The sequence below is a fragment of the Poromitra crassiceps genome (genome assembly GCF_964638095.1).
Source record: "Poromitra crassiceps genome assembly, chromosome: 9".
Taxonomy (NCBI): Eukaryota; Metazoa; Chordata; class Actinopteri; order Beryciformes; family Melamphaidae; genus Poromitra; species Poromitra crassiceps.
Window position 1 is genome coordinate 50,987,613 of NC_139630.1, and position 22,450 is coordinate 51,010,062.

The following is a 22,450-nucleotide window of genomic DNA, read 5'->3' on the forward strand; positions in this document are numbered from 1 at the left end:
ATAGAGAGTCGGGATTTGAGGGGTGTGTAGGGGGAGTGGCTAGGTGTATCTGGGTGGTGGGAGGGGCAGGCCCAGGGAAAAGGGGCTGTAGCTTGCCATAGGAAGGTCAAAGAGAGTTGAGGTTTGAGGGGTGGGTAGGAGGAGTGGCTAGATGTATCTGGGTGGTGGGAGGGGGCGTGGTAAGGAAAGGGGCAGGTCTAGGGAAAAGGGGCCATAGCTATAGGGATAGGAAGGTCATAGGGAGTCTGGGTTCGATGAGTGGCTAGGTGTATCTGGGTGGTGTGACAGTACGTGTCCACATTATCCTGCTGGGGCCGCCCTCGCTCCACAGAACTGCACACTTGTAGGCGGGCTTGGATGTTCTTTGCTGCACCTGATTGGACGAACAATAGCGTTCGTCCAATCAGGGCCATATGTGGCACAGACCTCATTTGCATAAATTATCTGGTGCTATACCTTATGCAAATGAGCAAGTGGGCGATGCACGCTCCCGCCTGCCCCACAACGCATTGCACGGCTGCATTGCCCCGGTGGCTCACCTGTCCACAGACATATAAACACCTGCCAAAGTACTCAAAACCGCTTCTGTGGTAGTTCCCACTAAATAATAAGTGTCTCCAGGACCACATTTTGCCATGATGACACACACACACACACGATGAAAACATACCAACATCTTGTTTTTAGATCATTTGAACAGCATTGGTTTATATATTTTTGTTCATCTATCAGTATCGTGTCAATGTTAACGTGCCTATTTTGCTGACCGCTGATCGGGGGGGGGGGGGGAAATCTGATTACAAACAACTTTGTCTAACTTTGCAATTATTCCAAAAATAGTGATTGTTATTATTCAGCCATGACAGCCAGGTACTTGTGACATTTACACAGATTGAAAGAAACACAAATTAAGATGCACCAATGTGCGTCTGTGAACAAGAAATTAGAATCTGCATGGATGTCTGAATAAGAAACGACAATGGACTTGATTTACCTGCCTCTTCCCGCTCTGCACATATACAGCATATGTGCAACACTGCATTACCATAATATTTCTTTAAAAACGAATATGCAAAATAGTGTCTATGTATGTGTATCCTCATATGGTCTGATACAATGCTAAATCATCTGCTGCAGTATGCAATATTTGTGTCCAAGAGAAAGGGGCAACCTGTGTTTTGATACTATGCATTGTGTAACTTGTATAATTTATTTATTTTGTGATATCAAATATTACTGCCTGAAAATAAATATCCTAAACCAAATATTGTAAGCCCAAGGTGTTACATCACATCACCCCTGTCCTCCACTTTCTCCACTGGCTCCCCGTCAAGCAACGTATCGACTTCAAACTACTCCTCACCTTCAAAGCCCTCCACAGCCTAGCCCCCCCCCTACCTGACTGACCTTCTCATCCCCCATCGCCCCTCCCGTACACTCCGATCCTCTTCTACTGCCACCCTCATCATCCCCCCATCCAGACTCAAAACCTTTGGTGACCGTGCTTTCTCCCGCGCCGCACCCCGACTTTGGAACTCCCTCCCCCAGACCGTCTGAGACTCTCCCTCACTCCACACTTTCAAAACCTGACTTAAAACCTATCTGTTCTCCCAAGCTTACAACCTCCCCTACCCCTGACCACCTCCTCCAAACGATCACCCTCCGCCCCCCCCCCCTCCTTCCCCCTGCCCCTCCCTCCTGTTCTCTTCCTCTCCTCTGCTTCTCCATACAACCTTGCCCTGAACCGCCACTGTTATTTGTACCTGTTGCCTGTATCTGTTGCCTGTTGCTTGTCTTTTGTTTTACTGTTAAGCGTCTTTGGGTTTTGAAAAGTGCTATATAAAATAAATGAATTATTATTATTTACAAAAAACACTCAAACTCAGTATAAAATCTTGATTTCTATTTAGGCATTCATTATGAAAAGTTTAAATAATGCTCAGCATGTTTCAGCTTCGTCGGGTAAGGAATGGCCAAATAAAATGGAGGATTTTTAACCTATTTTGAAGTTCCTTTGATATCATTTCCCTCGTGAGTAGAAGACATGTTTTTCCATAAAGCACCCAGCCCTAAAATCTTTTAACATAAAAAGCTAAGAAGCGTTCCAACCTGCAATCTGTTTTTCAGTTTGGATTCAACCTATATGAATGAGAGATCATTGTGCTCTGGCAACTGTTAGAGACAGAGGTGGGATTAATATCCCATGCAGTCTAAATATCTCTTGGGGACAGGATAATTGGGACAAAAGTTTCGTAGTGCCTCTGTGCCTTTTTCCTTGCAAGAACCAATCAAAACGAGTGTCTCAAAATTACATTACCACGTATGGTACATGGATGTGGAATAAGGGGGAATGTGTGGATTGATCATACACAAACAGGTCAATAATTGACACATCACTGGAATCTATATTAATTGGTTAAGATGAGTAGAAAAGAAAAGAAAAACATGATGCCTGCATCTGAAGGTTTTTTAAGGAATAGAAGGTTTTGGTGCATAGAGGTCGACGTGTTTTTAGGCACAGATGACAAACTGCACGTTCCCTGGTCGTGGGTTCAATACTATTAGAATATGCATGAAACTCTTATACCGTAAATGTATAACACTAGCTACCAAGCACAACTCAATTTCTACGTATCATCTTGGAATGATCTGTCGGTGTCTCCCTATCATGTGCCAAATACAACATAACAGCCAGACTTCTGCCTGTACAGCAAAAGCCCTTTTGTTGAAGTCTTCTTCACAGGACTTGCAGTAAAAAAAATAAATAATATAATGTGGGAATGTACACTGATTCACTGAATGTACAAAATATCAGGAACATTTACTATGTTCATGAAGTACACTCATGGAGTGAATACATGTAAAACGGTTTTAAAACCCATTAACCATTATTGATTTCCCATATCAAATCTAAACCAATCACAACTGAGGAGATGCAGATAAAGAGAAGCAAATGTGTTTTTCCAGCTTTCTTTGAGACAATTGAGAAGTTGATTGTGCAACTTAATATCAGGAAGATGTCCCTAATATGTCGGGTGTATATCTGTGTACAGAATTACTTTGTGATTTCCCTCGTACTTCACCTGGAAGTCGTTGGCTCTGTTGTAGTGCATGTTGAGAGCTCTAAAGAGTTCTGATTCTCTTCCCACAGTCACATCCGTCACATCGGCCGCTCCATCCAGGACGGCATGACGGGCGAACTTCTCCATCTGGATGTAGTAGAACTCCCTGAAGTTACTGAACCATTTGATCAGCTGGGAGGTGATGCAGCGTGTGAACTGGGAACCAGACAGGACAAGGGTAAGTGAACTGGGAACCAGACAGGACAAGGGTAAGTGAACTGGGAACCAGACAGGGCAAGGGTAAGTGAACTGGGAACCAGACAGGACAAGGGTAAGTGAACTGGGAACGAGACAGGACAAGGGTCAGTGAACTGGGAACCAGACAGGACAAGGGTAAGTGAACTGGGAACGAGACAGGACAAGGGTCAGTGAACTGGGAACCAGACAGGACAAGGGTCAGTGAACTGGGAATGAGACAGGACAAGGGTCAGTGAACTGGGAACCAGACAGGACAAGGGTCAGTGAACTGGGAATGAGACAGGACAAGGGTCAGTGAACTGGGAACCAGACAGGACAAGGGTCAGTGAACTGGGAATGAGACAGGACAAGGGTCAGTGAACTGGGAATGAGACAGGACAAGGGTCAGTGAACTGGGAATGAGACAGGACAAGGGTCAGTGAACTGGGAACGAGACAGGACAAGGGTCAGTGAACTGGGAATGAGACAGGACAATGGTAAGTGAGTTGTGATGTCTGAAGGTAATAAGACACTGCATGTTGGTCGGAGCCAATTTTTTTTAGAATCCTAATCTTTAATGTTTTGTCTGAGAGATTAATTTATGTATTTGAAGTGTGGTTGGAACTGTTTTCAATGTAATGGAAATAAAATGGCAATAAAGTTATTTTACCAGAGCATTGTGTTGTCATTTTTACACCTCTCTGTTTTGCAATAATCAAGATGGTGTAATTTTGATCATCTTAATCTCTAGTTGTTGAATTATATTGCTGTTGTCATTTGGAAACATCATACATAAGTCTTTTTTCTCAGGAATTGCTTCTTCCTTTCACAATGATTTTGAAAACACAATTGGTTTAAAATTGTTTTCATGAACCCTCGGGTGATAGAACCTGTCCGGCACATTAAAGCTTTGAAAGTCATTTGTGAATTCTGAGATTTTGTGACAGCAGCAATACGCATAATTGCAGAATAACTTTTCCAGGATTTTGATGAATGCTATAAACATGTTGCGATTAGCCAAGATTCATCATGTTTTCATGCTTTCTATCCTGTGGGGAATATATTGTCTCATAAAATTACACAAATGCACACAACAATTACAACGACAAAACCTCACCTGCACCTCATGGAAAATGGTCTTTAGCACTAGTGAGCTGGGGTAGCGAGTGTAGAAGAACATGAGCTTCGCTTTCTTCAGATGGTTTGTGGTCAGACCCTCCTAGATGCACCAGTATTAAGGACAATACACACACCTTACACATAAACAGCACAAACGTATTCTCTTTTAGAAAGCCCAGAATTATTTGGAAACATTTGCTCTCCGGGCGATCATTACGACTCAAGATGGAGGGAGAGATTGCAATTTTCTTCAGAATTCACAAGATCAAAGGAGGCACTTATTGGAGTCTCTAGACCAAACCAAGTCAGAGTTATTGCCCTTTTTAGAAAAGACAGGAAAATTGGTGTTGATGAACAGACTAATTTGATAGCAGATACCTGGGGTGATGAGGTTTGTGAGCACACACCCGTTTATTTGGCACTTGAACCTCAAAAAGGCAGAGGTAGAAGTGGTGAGGTATAATAATAATAATAGTATCTAAAGACATTGGCTTAAAAAGCTACAGGCGGTTCTCTTTTATGAAAGCAATGCCCTTGTGTTTTGCTGTTCACTCATCTTAAAGGTACGCATGAAAGTCAGAATACAACTGATAAAGTGATCAAATATTAGTCAATTAGAACAATGTTTTGATCAGAAAACTTCTAAAGGATACATTCACCATGTACAGGTTGCTATTCACTATAGTCTGCAGGCCATCTGAATGGATCTTGACATGAGGGAGAGACAGGCTTTCCAAAAGCATGGGATCCACAGACACAGGATGACCCTGGGGACTTCTGACGGATCTGGAGTTGACTTTGGATCTCACTTTGACCGGCTTCCAAGATGCATCGAATCTCTCCAACCTTGCTTTAGCACATCCTGAATATCCATCTTGGAAACATCTGAGGACATTTTGATGGGCGCCGTTATGTATATTATTTGACGCTCGATCTTCATGAAGAGCAATGTGATGACCGAAGGGTAACGGAGGCTTTGGACGGTGGTGAGGTCTTGTCATGGGCTGGAGGTTCACCACACCACATCTGGCCTGTGGAGGCTTTTGCACAACCAGAGAAAGCGCTTCTGTTTGAACATCTGGGACTTGGACCTCTGCTGTCTCACAGCATGAGACTCTTTTATTGTTCTTCTGATTAAGATGAAGAAAAGACATATCGGTGCCTACACTCCCCTTATCATTTGGTGGCCCCTGTAAAAGTGGCATGCTTTTGAAAATCGAGTCAACGCTCATGCTGACAGCTCTTGACAGTTCGTACTTTAAGAAATCTGCCATCAGCTTTATTTTGTCAGGTTTGGATTGGAAGTAGTTAATCAGCTTCACCTTTTTCCACCCTTGGTATTTTCTACGTGAGGAGCTCTCAAACTCATTGTATGGATCTGTAAACGTATCTCTTGGAGATGTGCTGGGAAAATCGCTCCAGGTGGGATTGTTCTCCACAAAACTTTCCCTACTGACCTCCTCAGCGTCATTTACCATGTCCACATGGGTCAACCTTGTCCGGAGTTGTCTGAGTGGCTGATGACCGCTTTGAATCCGCTTCCTTGTTGTCTGGTTCTCTTGACTCTGGTGACTTGTGCCACCAGCTCCACTTCTCTGCATGTGGTCCTGATTGAGAGGGTCCTGTGTCCTTTGGTTATCCCGTACGCTGTCTAACCCCTCATACTGACCTGCTGCTGTCACCACACCTGTGAAAGGTACACTAGGGGAGCTTGTCATGCCTTTGATGATGTTTTCCACTCTGGCACGCTTTGCCTGATGGCCACTATTCAGGGTCCAGTCATGGGGAGTGCAAGAATTGGCTGCGGGGGATAAATACTGTCTTGTGGAGGAAGGTCCAACGGTGCCGTCTGTGGATGGACTGTTGCTAGGCTCCACCTGGCTTGACCTGATCACACTTGAACCAACATCATCACTGCTGTAGTAAGTGCTCTCCGGTAGAATCCTGTCGCTCACAACGTCTTTGTGCAACAACATGGAAAAACCTGATTCATCTGAATTTGCTGACAGAGTGGGATCAGGTTGAAAAGAGGGGAGATGTTCTGGACTGTAGCTGTCAGGGTAGATGTTGCTGGGGGAATACGTGCCTTTATCCCTTTGATTCATGCTTGTTGAATTAAGAAAGACAGCAGTGAAAAATAATATTAAATGTAATATAGGACAAGTATTGTAATAAATCAGTATTATAATGTCACGATGAAAAAGGTTGTCTTAACAGATTATTTTTAATTGAATTGAGATTAACTTTAAACTGTTAAAGCATAGCCTTCTAATAAGTAGCCCATTGTCTAGAATGTAAGGTGTAAGACATTTAAAGTGTCATTTGAATTTATGGGTTAGGGTTAGGGTTAGGCCTACATTTGAAAATGTATGCGCTGCTACTGTATAGAAGAGCCACTATAAGAAACTAGTCGTAAAAATGCAATACATTTCTGCTCATACTTCTATGTCCAAGAAATGCTTTTGGCTTTCCTGCAAGATTTCTTGTTCATTGCTTCAGTTTACTTTGATCCATTTCTCAGTTCCAAACTTGTCAAAGACAGAGAAATACTGTGTAGCAGAGCCTATCCTGCTGTCACATTATGAAAATAAAACATGTAGGCCTATATTTCAAAGAAATCATGCAAATAAATAACTGATAACCTACCTGTTGCCGTTCGGAGAGAGCAGTGGAGCCTGCAGATCCGAGCTGCTTGCTGGAGGAGAGGATGTCTCAAGTAGGTATTTCTACTAGCCGCACCAGAAACGAGGAGGTGTGGTCATCCCTTTGCCTGGCCCATACTTTCACTGAATCCATTATTTGTACCAGAAGTACCAGAGATTAGACAAAAGGTTGAATAATTAACTGTTTATCTAATGCTAATGTTATGGTAAAATGGACTCGTTTGTCCAGTTTCTATTGAACTTGGCCAGAATAGTGTGGCTCATAGAGTGCCAAAGTCACTCCCTCTTCCGCGTTCAGCATACGAATCAAGGAATTCATCCGCCATTTATTTTTCCAGCTACATTTCTTAAAATTCTTATAAAAATAGTTTTGCCAAACCAAGCGATTCAGCTATATTTAGAATCTGGAGAGACAATATAACATTTCACTCAGACCGAAAATAAAACTGATTAAAAAAAACCCAATTCAACTTTGTTTTGTTTTTTTGTTTTGGCCTGAGTGAAATGTTATATGACCTCCTGGTTCTCAATATAGCTGAATCGCTTGGTTTGACCACGTCAAACTATTTTACATGTATTTTACGAAATTTAGATGGAAAAATGTAATGGTGGATGAAATCCCTTGGTTCGTACATGTTCGTACGAATGGTTCGTACCAGTGGTGGATCGTATGCTGAACGAGGAAACGAATGGCACTGCACATTCGCTACACTTTGAATTCATAGAGTAGCCCTACTTTCGCTTCTCTATTTAATCTCCGTACTGCAGAACGAATGGCAAGTAAAGAAATAATGTGAGACTAAATAGGGAACTCAATTATTATTAGTAGTAGTATTATTAAAGTTATAATTATAGTACATACCGCCCCCCCCCCCCCCTCTGCCAGCCACAGTGGTATCTCCCAGACTGGCTCGAGCCTGGGACCGCCCACGTATCGGGAGTAGCGTAGCGCTCCCCTCTCACCCACTGCTTCCTTGATCGCTGCCAAACGGCAAACAGAGACGCCCGCTATGTTATCGCAAACCCGATGTCTTTACCGGACACTTGGCCGCTCGGTGTCCGCGCTAAGCCAGGTAGGATGGAAAGCTCACTGAAATGTCACGGTTCTTTGAGCTCTGAAGAGTTTCCACTGGCTAGTCCAAGGCCACAGCGTGCAGCTGATGTTAACTTGTTAGCTCCACGTCAAGCAAGGCCTCATCCACCAAGGGCAGAGCCATGACACCCGCAAAGTTAACTAGCTACTGAGCAGTTATCTGAAGAAACTACGCATGCTATTCCATTAGCCTTGGGGCTATCGTCAAAACGTGTTAATGTTATTTGTAAAATTTCAACATAGCGTCCCAAACGGCTGCCTAGCTAATGTTAGCTTTAGCGAGCAGGTCAGCTATTTAAACCTAGCTCTGGCTACCTCGTAACCTCTGCCTCCTGTCTGGTTTATCTTTTATCCGCGAATGGCTTCACAGCATATGGAGCAGCCTTAATTTCTTGCCTTAACGCTAGTCATGTATGTTATGGCGCTTGGTGTGTGCAGCTGACCGACAGCCAGAAATAGCCCGTGGCATGTTGTGAATCTGCCGTGAGGGGCAAGGTAAGGTTTGCCCTCAACTTCAGCTGCCTACTTTCTGCAGGAACTCGCAATGCTAAATATGCGTGTCTTGTCCGACCAGTAGATCGGGTGCGTTCCCACAATCCCTCTGCATATAAACTAATAAAGAAGCGTAGGTGGTAATCAAATGTTGCCAACATTGTGGGAAACTTTTCAGTCATAAATCACCTAGTGCAGTGATTGAATGGAAGGAAAACATTGCTGCAGACTATTGGCCCTCCATAGCACATGACTGGACACCACTGGTAACGTTATAGACAGTGGAAACACAAATATACCATGTGTGCATGCCTGTATATGCTGTGTTCTGCTATTATGACTCACTTCATGTCAACTCCACCCTACTGTGGCAGTCAACATCAGTTCGCCAGTAATAACACAGTTTGTGGGCTTAGTGATGATGAATACGTTGTGAAGAAGCCATAGTGTCAGCGCTGCAGCTAGGGCCTCCACCCTCAAAAGTCCTATGCTATAACCTAATAACATAGCTCAGTGTAATTAAAGTCTTTACATGACAACGAAAGTAAGAAGATAATCCAGTGGTATGACTTCAATTAAAAGTGGTCTAACTGATCATTGATTGAAAAAGTCTAAACTAAATATTATTAGTTGAGTCTCTTATTTTCCCATTAAAGAGAAGGGGGTGATCAGTCACCACACATTTGAGGAAAAAAGGGATCTAGTGTAGGTCATGTCCAGCCCACAGATGATCTTAGCATTTGTCTTTATAATCAGTGCATATAAAAAGACAAAGTTTGGGATTTGACACATGAGTGTCTTACGCTGTGCATTTCATGCAAACCTTATATGTTTTGTCACTGCTGCTTCTTTGGGAAATTCTCATTCATATTGTGAAGAAATGGCCCCAGATCTGTTTTTCTGTGAGCCCATAGTCAACCTCATCAACACACACATAAATGAATGGGTAACTGAGCGAATGAAACTGATTTTGTGTACTTTGCTATCTTTTCAGGGGAATAATGTGCTGGTGCGACGATGTGCATCTGGTAAGTGCGCTTTTAACTAAGTAGTCTAGTAGTCCTTCAGCTTGGGTTGAGGACCTCAGGGAGTAATGCAACATGTAAGACTGCTGTCTATCTTTGTTTTTCTCGAATAAACACACCCATTAAATGGGTCATATGCCTGTTGAGTGGCAGAGATGCCTGAGGAGCCTACAAGTGGTCAGACGCATGTCACACACCTTTCTCCACTCGCGTATATATGTCAGACCCTCGTGAGCCTCAGTGGTCACTGCTTCTGTTATCATCTAGTCAATGACGACCCCTTTTCTTGAATTTTCTTTGTTTTTCTCCTCTCTTCTTATCGTCACCTTTAAGGCCTCTCTGTCTGCAGCCGGGTTGTTTACAGGAACTCTCAGCCGTAAGTGCTCTCCTCCATTCTGTTACCTTTAAATGCCCTCCCAACAATAACCTCATTATCTAAAGTAACCACGGTGCTGTGTTGTTGGTGTAATATCTGTATTACCTGTTTATGTTTATATCTATATCATAAGCTCAGCTATAGGCTTATGCAGCAAATACTGGCTTAATGTAGCCAGTATGCCCCCCCCCCCCCCCCAGAAAAAAGAAAAAGTAATTTAGATTGTAGAACTGCCTCCTATTACATATCTCTATAGAAAAAATACCCCCCCTACATATTTTTGTCTTTTTAGATGTGAAACTCTGTCGTCAGCCAATGTCTTCCACATCAGATACTTCAAGACATCTGCTGTTCACAGTACGTAAACGTGTGTGTGTGTGTATACTGTATATATGTATGTGTAATGTATATGTCAACATAATGAGTTCAACTCAACTCTTTGTTTAATGTTTAACTCTTGTGTTTGTTTTTGTACAGGGGATGAGGTAGTCACTGTCAAAACTCCTGCGTTTGCGGAGTCTGTTTCAGAGGGGGATGTCAGGTGGGAAAAAGGTAAAAAAGAAAAAAAGACAGAAAAAAGGATACCGTAATTTAATCAGTGTTTGACAGATGCCAATGTCCCACAGTGAGCCAAACAATGATCCTAATCGGATTTCTGCACATAACATTAAATGGACAATTGTTTTTCTTTTAGCTGTGGGAGACTCCGTGTCAGAAGATGAAGTGGTGTGTGAAATCGAGACTGACAAGGTATGAAAAAAAAAATCTAAATAAGAAGAACACTACTTTTTACTTTTTAACAGAGTAAAATAAAATGTTAGATACTAAACTTCTAAGATAGCTCTTGATTTTGTGTAGAGATTTTAACGAAAATGACTTTTCTGTGGGTGTACTGCTTTAACTGTGTGTTGTATTCCCAGACCTCGGTACAAGTACCCGCTCCGGCTGCTGGTGTGATTGAGGAACTGCTGGTGCCAGATGGAGGGAGAGTAGAGGGAGGAACGCCCCTCTTCAAACTCCGGAAAGGAGGTGCGCAATACTTGTTTACTTTTTATCAGTCCGGTAAACTAACTAAATTACATACCGTACCAGAAGTTGTTGTTTTTTTATCCTTCATATAATGCAAAGTTCCTGTATAGATCTCATCTCACCAGTTGCTGTCACATTCTAGATTCCAGATTTAACGGGACTTCACAAATACTTGGAATGCAATGTTGGGATCATTTATGTCCTCCTCGACTACCGCACACAATCTAGAGACTGCTGGCAAGCCTGACTAACAGAAGAACTTTCTATCTTTCTGTGTTGTCAGCTGGTGCTGCCAAAGCTGCCCCGTCCCCGGCTGCAGAAGCCCCCGCTGCAGCCCCTCCTCCCCCGCCGCCTCCTGCAACCCCGGTCCCCACCGCCATGCCTCCAGTGCCCCCGGTGCCAGCACAAGCTGCCCAAGCCAAACCAGGTGTGTTTCACACCATGCTGCCACACACACATCTACTGCCCTGATCATGTTGATTAGCCACGCTGTTCGCCACATATTTTTTTGACAAATAACCTACTTTTGTGCTGAAAGTAAACAAATAAATAAGCTGTTGCTAAAATGGAATCATGACGTGACCTTTTAACCCATGTTTTATTATATATGTTTTTTTGTTTTTAAATGTCTTGAGCTCATCTTGTGTCAATCCCTCTCTCTCTCTCCTTATAGTTTCTGCCATCAAGCCCACTGCAGCTCCGGCTCCGCCTCCTTCAACAGCAGGAGTCCGAGCGGAGAACAGGGTAATAATGCACAAGATGGACCTGATGATCAGGCTACTTGTACTTTCTTCTACTTTGACCTAAAATATATACCACTTAAAGCAGAGAAAGATGTATCGGTGTCATCTAGTCTTTTCACTTAATTCCTTTCTTCCTCTTCAGGTGAAGATGAACCGCATGAGGTTGAGGATCGCCCAGAGGCTGAAGGAGGCTCAGGACACCTGCGCCATGCTGACCACCTTCAACGAGGTAGACATGAGGTGAGCCACACTCTCTCTAAAATCACTGAATACAACTGTCTCCATTGTACTGTATGTCTATACCGGTCCAGACCCTTGCCAGTTAGGGCTGCAAGTCTCAATGCAGAAGAACTTGATTCACATTTCATGGCAGTACTGTGTGCCCGATTGGGTTGTCAGGATATAAACATGAGATCAGTATCAAGGGATTCATTTGCTTATTTCATACTAAACAATCTCACTGACATGTCCTCCATCTTTCTTCAGCAACATCCAGGAGATGAGGAAACTCCACAAGGATGCTTTCTTAAAGAAGCACAACATGAAGCTGGGTTTCATGTCGGCGTTTGTGAAGGCTTCAGCGCACGCTCTGATGGACCAGCCTGCTGTTAATGCGGGTAAGACAGCACAACATCGGACCTCCACTGTCTTTATTTAGCTTAGAGGTCAACCTGAACCAGCTTCAGTAATGTTACCTAGCTTTCTTAAACCACAAAGTAGCTTTGCTCCCTAATTACATTGTTGCGTTGCTTTGAAACATAAATTTTCTTATCTTGTATTCTACTTTATCAGGAAAGTCTTTCTTTATTTTTACGTTCCCCCCCTTTTCCCCTTTCTTTCTCAGTTATTGATGATACAACCAAAGAGATTGTCTACAGGGAGTATGTAGACATTAGTGTGGCTGTGGCAACTCCAAAGGTATGACATCTTGGATCTACAAAACCTCTTTTTAACGTTTTATGTGTTTTTAAAAACGTTTGCCGGTAAATGTTGGATGTAGCACTCGAACACCTTTTCCCAACGAGCGAGCGATTTTTCAATCGAGCCACGCGTCCCTCAGCCTGTTCACTGACGCACGGAGCAGGTTAGGACAGCTTAATTAGGAAAAACTGAAACAATATGATGTTCGCACGCTCGCATCGCATCCAGTTTGCTATCGGTGTAATGCCTTGTAAATAAATTGCCATATCAGATTGTTGCCTGCTGTGTGTTACATTCTCATGTATTCTTTATTTCTCTGTTAGGGACTTGTTGTACCAGTGATACGCAACGCTGAGACCATGAACTTTGCGGACATTGAGAAAACCATCAGTGCACTGGGAGAAAAGGTAAAAAGCTTTATGCAAATGTTTGGACACAGTGACTGCCTAAGATTCTGGCATTGATTTTTATATTTCGTAATTAAAAAAAATTATATCATGAGTCTCGATTATTACTTGACCTTCTTTCACCATGAGAACGTGAATGGATTGATTGTGTTGTGCCTCAGGCTCGTAACAACGAGCTGGCTGTTGAGGACATGGATGGTGGAACCTTCACCATCAGCAACGGAGGAGTGTTTGGCTCCATGTTTGGAACGCCCATCATCAACCCCCCGCAGTCCGCCATCCTCGGCATGCACGGCATCTTCGACCGGCCTGTGGCCATCAACGGCAAGGTGAGTCATCAAGTGTATCCAAAGACACAGCTGGTGAAACAATTGCTCTCTTCTGTTCTGTTCAAATCTATATTCTCATGTAATAAATGCATACTGCCAAAAGCTGAAAAACTGTAACTAGCGTGAGTCGTGAAACTGAAAAAAAGTTGATCTCTTGTGTCAGAAAAACTATCATTGGTACAGAATTGGTTGGTATATTGATTAGTGATATTTATGGGTACCATTTTTAGTCTTCATGAAATCTAAGCGCTGTTCATGACCTTTTGACGTTTAAAACACTTAAAAGGTTGTTACAGCCGTTTGCCTTTCTATGGCAACAAAATCAATAAATCTGTGTTTTTTCGGCTCCTGCACATCTTAGACATTACATTTTGGTAGACAAATAATCTCAGCATAACCAAATTATGGTTTTGTTGTCGCCTCCCGTTTGGCAATCCAGAGGCAGAAAGGAAACCTCAAGGACGCCCCAAGAGGGCCTGTGCGCTGCACGTCATTTACCTGCGTCGAGCACCTTGCTCTAGCCTGGAGGACCCCAGGCCGCGCCGATCTTGCGCAGATTTTCAGGAGGCTAATCCGTAGCGTTTGTGGATTTCTCCCTCACGAGAGAGCCAAGATGGGGTGCTAATCCCATCCCGTACCGGGTTGCCGTCTCTCCGGCCGTCAACTGTCTCTCCAGCTCGTCACCAAACTATACTTGGTTGTCACCTAGTCTTTCCTAAGTGTCACCGGCCAGAGGCAAGCCAGGATTCTACATTCTCAAATACACTGCTACCGCATGCGCTAGGACGTGTCATCAGTGATGTTATCTGGGGTCGTTAGGTGTTTCGGGTCTGTCAACATCATACACCCTCGCCCAGTAGACCCAGCCGAGGCCAATTAAGACCCCGACTCACGTCCCAGAAGCCGCTACGGATCAGCCTTACTACTCTATCTGCAACGTTGCCCGCGGGAGGGGTAAAAAGAACCCATTCCGCTGCAATAGAGCTAGTGCTACGCCGCAGTATTGGGCCTTCGGTGCATGGAGGATCTAGGCTCTGTGGGTTTCTCCCGGCCGTGCTCCTCCTTCGTCTCACCAGACCCCCCTTATGTCAAAGGCAATCCAGAGGCAGAAAGGAAACCTCAAGGACGCCCCAAGAGGGCCTGTGCGCTGCACGTCATTTACCTGCGTCGAGCACCTTGCTCTAGCCTGGAGGACCCCAGGCCGCGCCGATCTTGCGCAGATTTTCAGGAGGCTAATCCGTAGCGTTTGTGGATTTCTCCCTCACGAGAGAGCCAAGATGGGGTGCTAATCCCATCCCGTACCGGGTTGCCGTCTCTCCGGCCGTCAACTGTCTCTCCAGCTCGTCACCAAACTATACTTGGTTGTCACCTAGTCTTTCCTAAGTGTCACCGGCCAGAGGCAAGCCAGGATTCTACATTCTCAAATACACTGCTACCGCATGCGCTAGGACGTGTCATCAGTGATGTTATCTGGGGTCGTTAGGTGTTTCGGGTCTGTCAACATCATACACCCTCGCCCAGTAGACCCAGCCGAGGCCAATTAAGACCCCGACTCACGTCCCAGAAGCCGCTACGGATCAGCCTTACTACTCTATCTGCAACGTTGCCCGCGGGAGGGGTAAAAAGAACCCATTCCGCTGCAATAGAGCTAGTGCTACGCCGCAGTATTGGGCCTTCGGTGCATGGAGGATCTAGGCTCTGTGGGTTTCTCCCGGCCGTGCTCCTCCTTCGTCTCACCAGACCCCCCTTATGTCAAAGGCAATCCAGAGGCAGAAAGGAAACCTCAAGGACGCCCCAAGAGGGCCTGTGCGCTGCACGTCATTTACCTGCGTCGAGCACCTTGCTCTAGCCTGGAGGACCCCAGGCCGCGCCGATCTTGCGCAGATTTTCAGGAGGCTAATCCGTAGCGTTTGTGGATTTCTCCCTCACGAGAGAGCCAAGATGGGGTGCTAATCCCATCCCGTACCGGGTTGCCGTCTCTCCGGCCGTCAACTGTCTCTCCAGCTCGTCACCAAACTATACTTGGTTGTCACCTAGTCTTTCCTAAGTGTCACCGGCCAGAGGCAAGCCAGGATTCTACATTCTCAAATACACTGCTACCGCATGCGCTAGGACGTGTCATCAGTGATGTTATCTGGGGTCGTTAGGTGTTTCGGGTCTGTCAACATCATACACCCTCGCCCAGTAGACCCAGCCGAGGCCAATTAAGACCCCGACTCACGTCCCAGAAGCCGCTACGGATCAGCCTTACTACTCTATCTGCAACGTTGCCCGCGGGAGGGGTAAAAAGAACCCATTCCGCTGCAATAGAGCTAGTGCTACGCCGCAGTATTGGGCCTTCGGTGCATGGAGGATCTAGGCTCTGTGGGTTTCTCCCGGCCGTGCTCCTCCTTCGTCTCACCAGACCCCCCTTATGTCAAAGGCAATCCAGAGGCAGAAAGGAAACCTCAAGGACGCCCCAAGAGGGCCTGTGCGCTGCACGTCATTTACCTGCGTCGAGCACCTTGCTCTAGCCTGGAGGACCCCAGGCCGCGCCGATCTTGCGCAGATTTTCAGGAGGCTAATCCGTAGCGTTTGTGGATTTCTCCCTCACGAGAGAGCCAAGATGGGGTGCTAATCCCATCCCGTACCGGGTTGCCGTCTCTCCGGCCGTCAACTGTCTCTCCAGCTCGTCACCAAACTATACTTGGTTGTCACCTAGTCTTTCCTAAGTGTCACCGGCCAGAGGCAAGCCAGGATTCTACATTCTCAAATACACTGCTACCGCATGCGCTAGGACGTGTCATCAGTGATGTTATCTGGGGTCGTTAGGTGTTTCGGGTCTGTCAACATCATACACCCTCGCCCAGTAGACCCAGCCGAGGCCAATTAAGACCCCGACTCACGTCCCAGAAGCCGCTACGGATCAGCCTTACTACTCTATCTGCAACGTTGCCCGCGGGAGGGGTAAAAAGAACCCATTCCGCTGCAATAGAGCTAGTGCTACGCCGCAGTATTGGGCCTTCGGTGCATGGAGGATCTAGGCTCTGTGGGTTTCTCCCGGCCGTGCTCCTCCTTCGTCTCACCAGACCCCCCTTATGTCAAAGGCAATCCAGAGGCAGAAAGGAAACCTCAAGGACGCCCCAAGAGGGCCTGTGCGCTGCACGTCATTTACCTGCGTCGAGCACCTTGCTCTAGCCTGGAGGACCCCAGGCCGCGCCGATCTTGCGCAGATTTTCAGGAGGCTAATCCGTAGCGTTTGTGGATTTCTCCCTCACGAGAGAGCCAAGATGGGGTGCTAATCCCATCCCGTACCGGGTTGCCGTCTCTCCGGCCGTCAACTGTCTCTCCAGCTCGTCACCAAACTATACTTGGTTGTCACCTAGTCTTTCCTAAGTGTCACCGGCCAGAGGCAAGCCAGGATTCTACATTCTCAAATACACTGCTACCGCATGCGCTAGGACGTGTCATCAGTGATGTTATCTGGGGTCGTTAGGTGTTTCGGGTCTGTCAACATCATACACCCTCGCCCAGTAGACCCAGCCGAGGCCAATTAAGACCCCGACTCACGTCCCAGAAGCCGCTACGGATCAGCCTTACTACTCTATCTGCAACGTTGCCCGCGGGAGGGGTAAAAAGAACCCATTCCGCTGCAATAGAGCTAGTGCTACGCCGCAGTATTGGGCCTTCGGTGCATGGAGGATCTAGGCTCTGTGGGTTTCTCCCGGCCGTGCTCCTCCTTCGTCTCACCAGACCCCCCTTATGTCAAAGGCAATCCAGAGGCAGAAAGGAAACCTCAAGGACGCCCCAAGAGGGCCTGTGCGCTGCACGTCATTTACCTGCGTCGAGCACCTTGCTCTAGCCTGGAGGACCCCAGGCCGCGCCGATCTTGCGCAGATTTTCAGGAGGCTAATCCGTAGCGTTTGTGGATTTCTCCCTCACGAGAGAGCCAAGATGGGGTGCTAATCCCATCCCGTACCGGGTTGCCGTCTCTCCGGCCGTCAACTGTCTCTCCAGCTCGTCACCAAACTATACTTGGTTGTCACCTAGTCTTTCCTAAGTGTCACCGGCCAGAGGCAAGCCAGGATTCTACATTCTCAAATACACTGCTACCGCATGCGCTAGGACGTGTCATCAGTGATGTTATCTGGGGTCGCCTGCTTGGAGTACAAAAACAGGATGTGAGCATTAGAAATGCAAGACTTATCAGAAGTCAATTTATTATACTTTATACTTTATATTTGTGATTGACATCTCTATCTGAATTCTCTCAATGCGGTGGTTTAAAACAAACGCAACAAATCCTTTGCAAGTACTCTGGTCCAAATCGGATCTACTTATATGAATATAGTGTAAAACAGAAGGCTTGTTGCTTTGGCAGGTTGAGATCCGGCCCATGATGTACGTGGCGCTGACCTACGACCACCGACTCGTCGACGGCAGAGAAGCGGTCACCTTCTTGCGCAAGATCAAAGCCGTGGTGGAAGACCCACGGGTGCTGCTGCTGGACATGTGATATCCCTTTCAGCCACTATGCTGTATTTAAAGATAGCTCACCTTCATAAGAGGAACTCCCCCTCCCCCTCCAAAAAACAGCGCACAAAACCGCCTATTGTCTTCTTTTTTTCAAGTGTTTGATTGCACGAGACTGCAGGGGGGAATTAAGGTTGGGCATGAAGCTTGAGTAAAGGGTGTTTGATTGCAACTTGAAAAATCCATGATTAGAGGAATAGGTGTAATATGGGCTTTGGCAAAAATATATATATATATATATTGGATTGGGTGGTTTAAACATTTTGTTCTTTTTGAATCCTGCCCTCTCTGTATCAGTAATTGTCTTGTAACAGTTGTGCAAAGAAACAATTCACAATTTCAAGTCTCAACAGATTGCAGGTCTTATGGCAAGAAAGGGAAACTAACTAGCATGCACACAGGCGGAACACGTGTTGATTCAGATATGCTCTTAGATGGACATATGAAACATTAGATTGACAGCTCACTATACCCTGGCCTTGTCTCAGTTGTGCAATCATAAAACAATAAGTCTTTTCCAGGCGCTAGAGTTGACTGACTTGGTATTTCTACTCATCCACACTTTTTTCAGGTGGAGCTCGCTCAAGCCAGTTCAAGCTGTTTTAACGTTAACATAGGGATTGAAAGAGTTGCTTAGTTTATTTTCAAACTATCGCTAGTCGTCGTCGCCTGGGGGAGGATTTGTGTGACGCTGGAACCTAGCTGAACTGTTAGTGGGAACCAGCAACATTCGGATAGCAGCTCCACGCCTGTAAATCCAAGTCAACCATCTGATGAGCACGTGTTGCAGTCAGCTCAGCTCCACTGCCTGTCCTGTTTTATTCTTCTTCCTCCTCTTCTCTTTCCTACACCATCCCGTTTTTGGGTCGAGTCCAACAAAGGTCCAAATCTCAAATCTGATGATGAATGTTGATCAAAATATTGTACAGGCTTTTTAGTAGAACAGAACGCACTTCCTCCTACATGAATTCAGTTCATGAACGGAAATCATGCAAAACCAGACACTATTCCTTTCAGGATGTTTTTTTATATATACATATAATGTATAAACGACTACATAGGCAGCATTTCATGTTGGGGCTAGTGTTGAAGACGCACAATTTGGCAGCAGGGTTTTCTCGTGAGCTCTCCAGTGTCTGGGGAACAGATTCTCATTGTGCTACCCTATATAAAATACCTGTATCTACTGTATTTAAAGAAAACAGTTTTAAACATTAAACCTCGAGTTTTATGTACTTAAAATGCATTGACCGTTTCCTTTTTGAACATTTTGTATACATTCTGTATTTGCCATCGGTCTGCTCTTTTACTCCCAAAATCTGACAATGATGCTACTGTTATTCTAATTTAATAAGAACGTCATGGTTAATCTTGCCATTTTATCCCGTGCCAAATGTATTTTGCTCCCGAGTTCTCTGCTGGGCCAATTGCGGATGGATTCTGTGCCAAAGATGGGTCTTCAAAGCCTCATTAGTGAGCCTGGCGCCCTCTTGAGGAGGGCCACAATAACGGGGATCATTACTGAAGTCTTGAGGGGTGCTTGTCCCTTCCTCCCCCTTCACCAACACAGGCTCAAGTGTGTGCAGCTGTGTCTGATACCCCCTTCAGGATCTCTGTTTACTTTAATAATCGCGGAGGACAATTGGTCCTAATGTACGTCTTTGTTTCCCTGCCAGCACCGACACCAATGTCTGAACGTCGTCGTTTGGAGAAACACAGAATTCATTATGGGAACACACAAACAAACATTAGATTAGCATGAGAATACTGGAGGCCCTAATGGGCTTGGATACAGCCAATGATACAGACGATACAAGGGATCCTTCAATTAAATTATTTACTTGTATTACCGCTCAAGATTCCATTATGGCTTTTGAGATCATGTTAATTGGCAGTGGCATGGGTGCATTGATATCTTTTGAGATCATGTGGTAACAATAACGTACACAAATAATGTAGTAGTTACAAGTAAACTAATGAATGTAATGTTAATGAATAATTCGTCATTAGTCAATCACTAGTTAATCATAGTTAATGAGTAGGCTAGGTAGTCATTACAATGATTAGTATCTAAGTTCCTGAGTAGAGTAGTTAATCATTACTTAATGATTACTAAATGTCAGCTCCTGAATATAGTAGTTAATCATTAGTTACAGATTAGTCGGTCAGTTCCATGAGTAGAGTAGTTAATCGTTTGTTAATGATTAATAAATGTCAGTTTGTGAATATATTAGTTAATCATTAGTTAAGGTCACATTGTGAGTATAGTAGTTAATCATTAGTTCATGATTAGTTCTTAGTTCCTTAGAGTAATTACTCATTAGTTAATGGTTGGTCAATGGTCAGTTTGTGAGTATAGTAGTTAATTGTTAGTTACTCATTACTTAATTATTACCTGTCCATTAGTTACTCTTTTTGTGTACCCTATTGTAAAGTGGTGCGTCATACTCAGTAGTTTATGAGTACTGAATCATTACTTAATTATTACCTGTACAAAGTTACTCTTTTGTGTACCCTATTGTAAAGTGGTGCATCATACTGAGTAGTTTATGAGTACTTAATCATTAGTTACTCTTTTTGTGTACCCTAATATAAAGTGAAACATAATACATGAAAGACTTGTTCAAGGTGAGATTTGAACCCTTAGCCCTAGGTCCGGTTCTCTACCAACTGAGCTAAAAGCCTGTTAACACAGCTTAGTCGGTAGAGCCATACTATGGATCTGTAGAGCCAGAGACCAAGTATTATAGTTTTGAAGGTATATTCCACCCAAATACTACTTTCTGTCCAAGTACCTATAGTTTTGAAGGTATATTCTGTGCTTTAAAACACAAGTACTTAGACAGAAGTAGTATTTGGCTGAAACATACCTAAGTATTTGGACATGAAGTAGTATTTGGATGGAATATACCTTTTAAAACTAAGTATTTGGAGAGAAAGTAGTATTTGGGTGGAATATATCTTCAAAACGATAAGTACTTGAACAGAAAGTAGTATGTGGATAGAACATAATACTTAGTCTCTGGATCTAGAGATGCATGGTAGATGGCTCTACCAACTAACAGGCTGGTTAGCTCAGATGGTAGAGAGCCAGACTTACAATTTAACGAGCTTGGGGCTGAGGGTTCAAATGTCTCCTGGAGTGAGTGTTTATTTGTTAATTATTGATCTTTCACTTTCACTAACAAATGGACGGGTAATAATTAAGTAATGATTCAGTACTCATAAACTACTGAGTATGATGCACCACTTTACAATAGGGTACACAGAACTAATAGACAGGTAATAATTAAGTGATGATTCAGTACTCAAACTACTGAGTATGATGCACCACTTTACAATAGGGTACACAAAAAGAGTAACTAATGGTCAGGTAATAAATAAGTAATGATTCAGTATTCATTAACTACTCAGTATAAGAGTAACTAATGACCAGGTAATAATTAAGTAATGATTCAGTACCCATTAAACCAGCGTTGGGGAAGCGATATTGTTTTTCGGATGATGGCGAAGGCTGGAGGCACCCTCTCTGCCTGTGATTGGCCTAGCGTCAAACGTTCATCCAATCACATTCGCTTGGCTATCCTGCGTCTTAGTGTCCTCTACATGGCTCTGCTGCATCTCTTTCTACAGTCTGTGGTCAGACAGACAGCAGTTTCGCTTGCTAGCATGCATGAAAGACGCCACTGTGTGTTTATGTTTTGATATAGTCTGGTCTCTGGTTTATAATGCTGCCGCTACTCTTGGCAGTGCACGTATGTAGACTACAGACAAATAAAAAAGAAAAGATAAAAGATTAATCAGAATTGATCAAGGGTTATGTAAAAACAGTGTCAATGCCCATTTACTCATTCTAACACAAGAGTGACATGTATTTGAATTGAAATATGTATCAGTATGTGGCGTTTGCCCAGCCCTTCATTGGGAAATGCAGCTTTATGGAGTGGGATCACGTGGAGATGGTCTTCAGAAACTTTGATGAGATTGACAGTAAGTAAACATTGTTTCAGATACATGGTGTAGTTGTGGAAAAGTTTGTGTGAGTTTGGAAGAGGAGTGCACCACTAGGTGGAGACATGCATCCATAGCAGTGTTGATTTCGGAGACGAAAACTATGAGGAAAAATGTTAGTCGACTACCTATATTCACTGGTGAAAACTAGACTAAAAATGTTAGGGAGGGACGAATTGGGAAGAGATCCAATCAGAAGAGAAGAAGAAGTTAAACATCTGTGTCTGTATTGCACATTCAAACCTTAAAACAATTCCAGAATAACAGATTAATATATCTTTAGAATAAGTTTGGAAATTCTAATGAATGGTTACGGTTTTCTTTGACAAAGATGAGATGAAAATACTTAGCTAGCAGACTGAACTTTCATCTGCCCTTCTTGAGGCAGCAAAGTTATTTGTATTTGAATAAAAGTGGAAATAGGGGTAACA

The 22,450-nt window shown here is 44.2% G+C and overlaps 1 protein-coding gene across 1 annotated transcript in view; it reads left to right on the plus strand.

Annotated features, from left to right (window-relative positions):
* The window catches only part of ylpm1 (YLP motif containing 1), a 60,771-nt gene extending 41,527 nt beyond the window's left edge, over positions 1 to 19,244 (plus strand). Inside the window, exons 22-38 of the mRNA XM_083643045.1 lie at positions 3,152 to 3,300; positions 7,850 to 7,857; positions 8,026 to 8,154; positions 9,661 to 9,694; positions 10,025 to 10,067; positions 10,360 to 10,424; positions 10,545 to 10,619; positions 10,762 to 10,817; positions 10,988 to 11,096; positions 11,380 to 11,523; positions 11,770 to 11,840; positions 11,982 to 12,079; positions 12,326 to 12,456; positions 12,684 to 12,757; positions 13,084 to 13,167; positions 13,329 to 13,496; positions 17,857 to 19,244. Coding sequence (XP_083499171.1) covers positions 3,152 to 3,300; positions 7,850 to 7,857; positions 8,026 to 8,154; positions 9,661 to 9,694; positions 10,025 to 10,067; positions 10,360 to 10,424; positions 10,545 to 10,619; positions 10,762 to 10,817; positions 10,988 to 11,096; positions 11,380 to 11,523; positions 11,770 to 11,840; positions 11,982 to 12,079; positions 12,326 to 12,456; positions 12,684 to 12,757; positions 13,084 to 13,167; positions 13,329 to 13,496; positions 17,857 to 17,991 — 1,573 coding nt within the window. The 3' untranslated portion in view covers positions 17,992 to 19,244. The remainder of the gene's footprint in view (positions 1 to 3,151; positions 3,301 to 7,849; positions 7,858 to 8,025; positions 8,155 to 9,660; positions 9,695 to 10,024; positions 10,068 to 10,359; positions 10,425 to 10,544; positions 10,620 to 10,761; positions 10,818 to 10,987; positions 11,097 to 11,379; positions 11,524 to 11,769; positions 11,841 to 11,981; positions 12,080 to 12,325; positions 12,457 to 12,683; positions 12,758 to 13,083; positions 13,168 to 13,328; positions 13,497 to 17,856) is intronic.
* Positions 19,245 to 22,450: the final 3,206 nt, after the last annotated feature.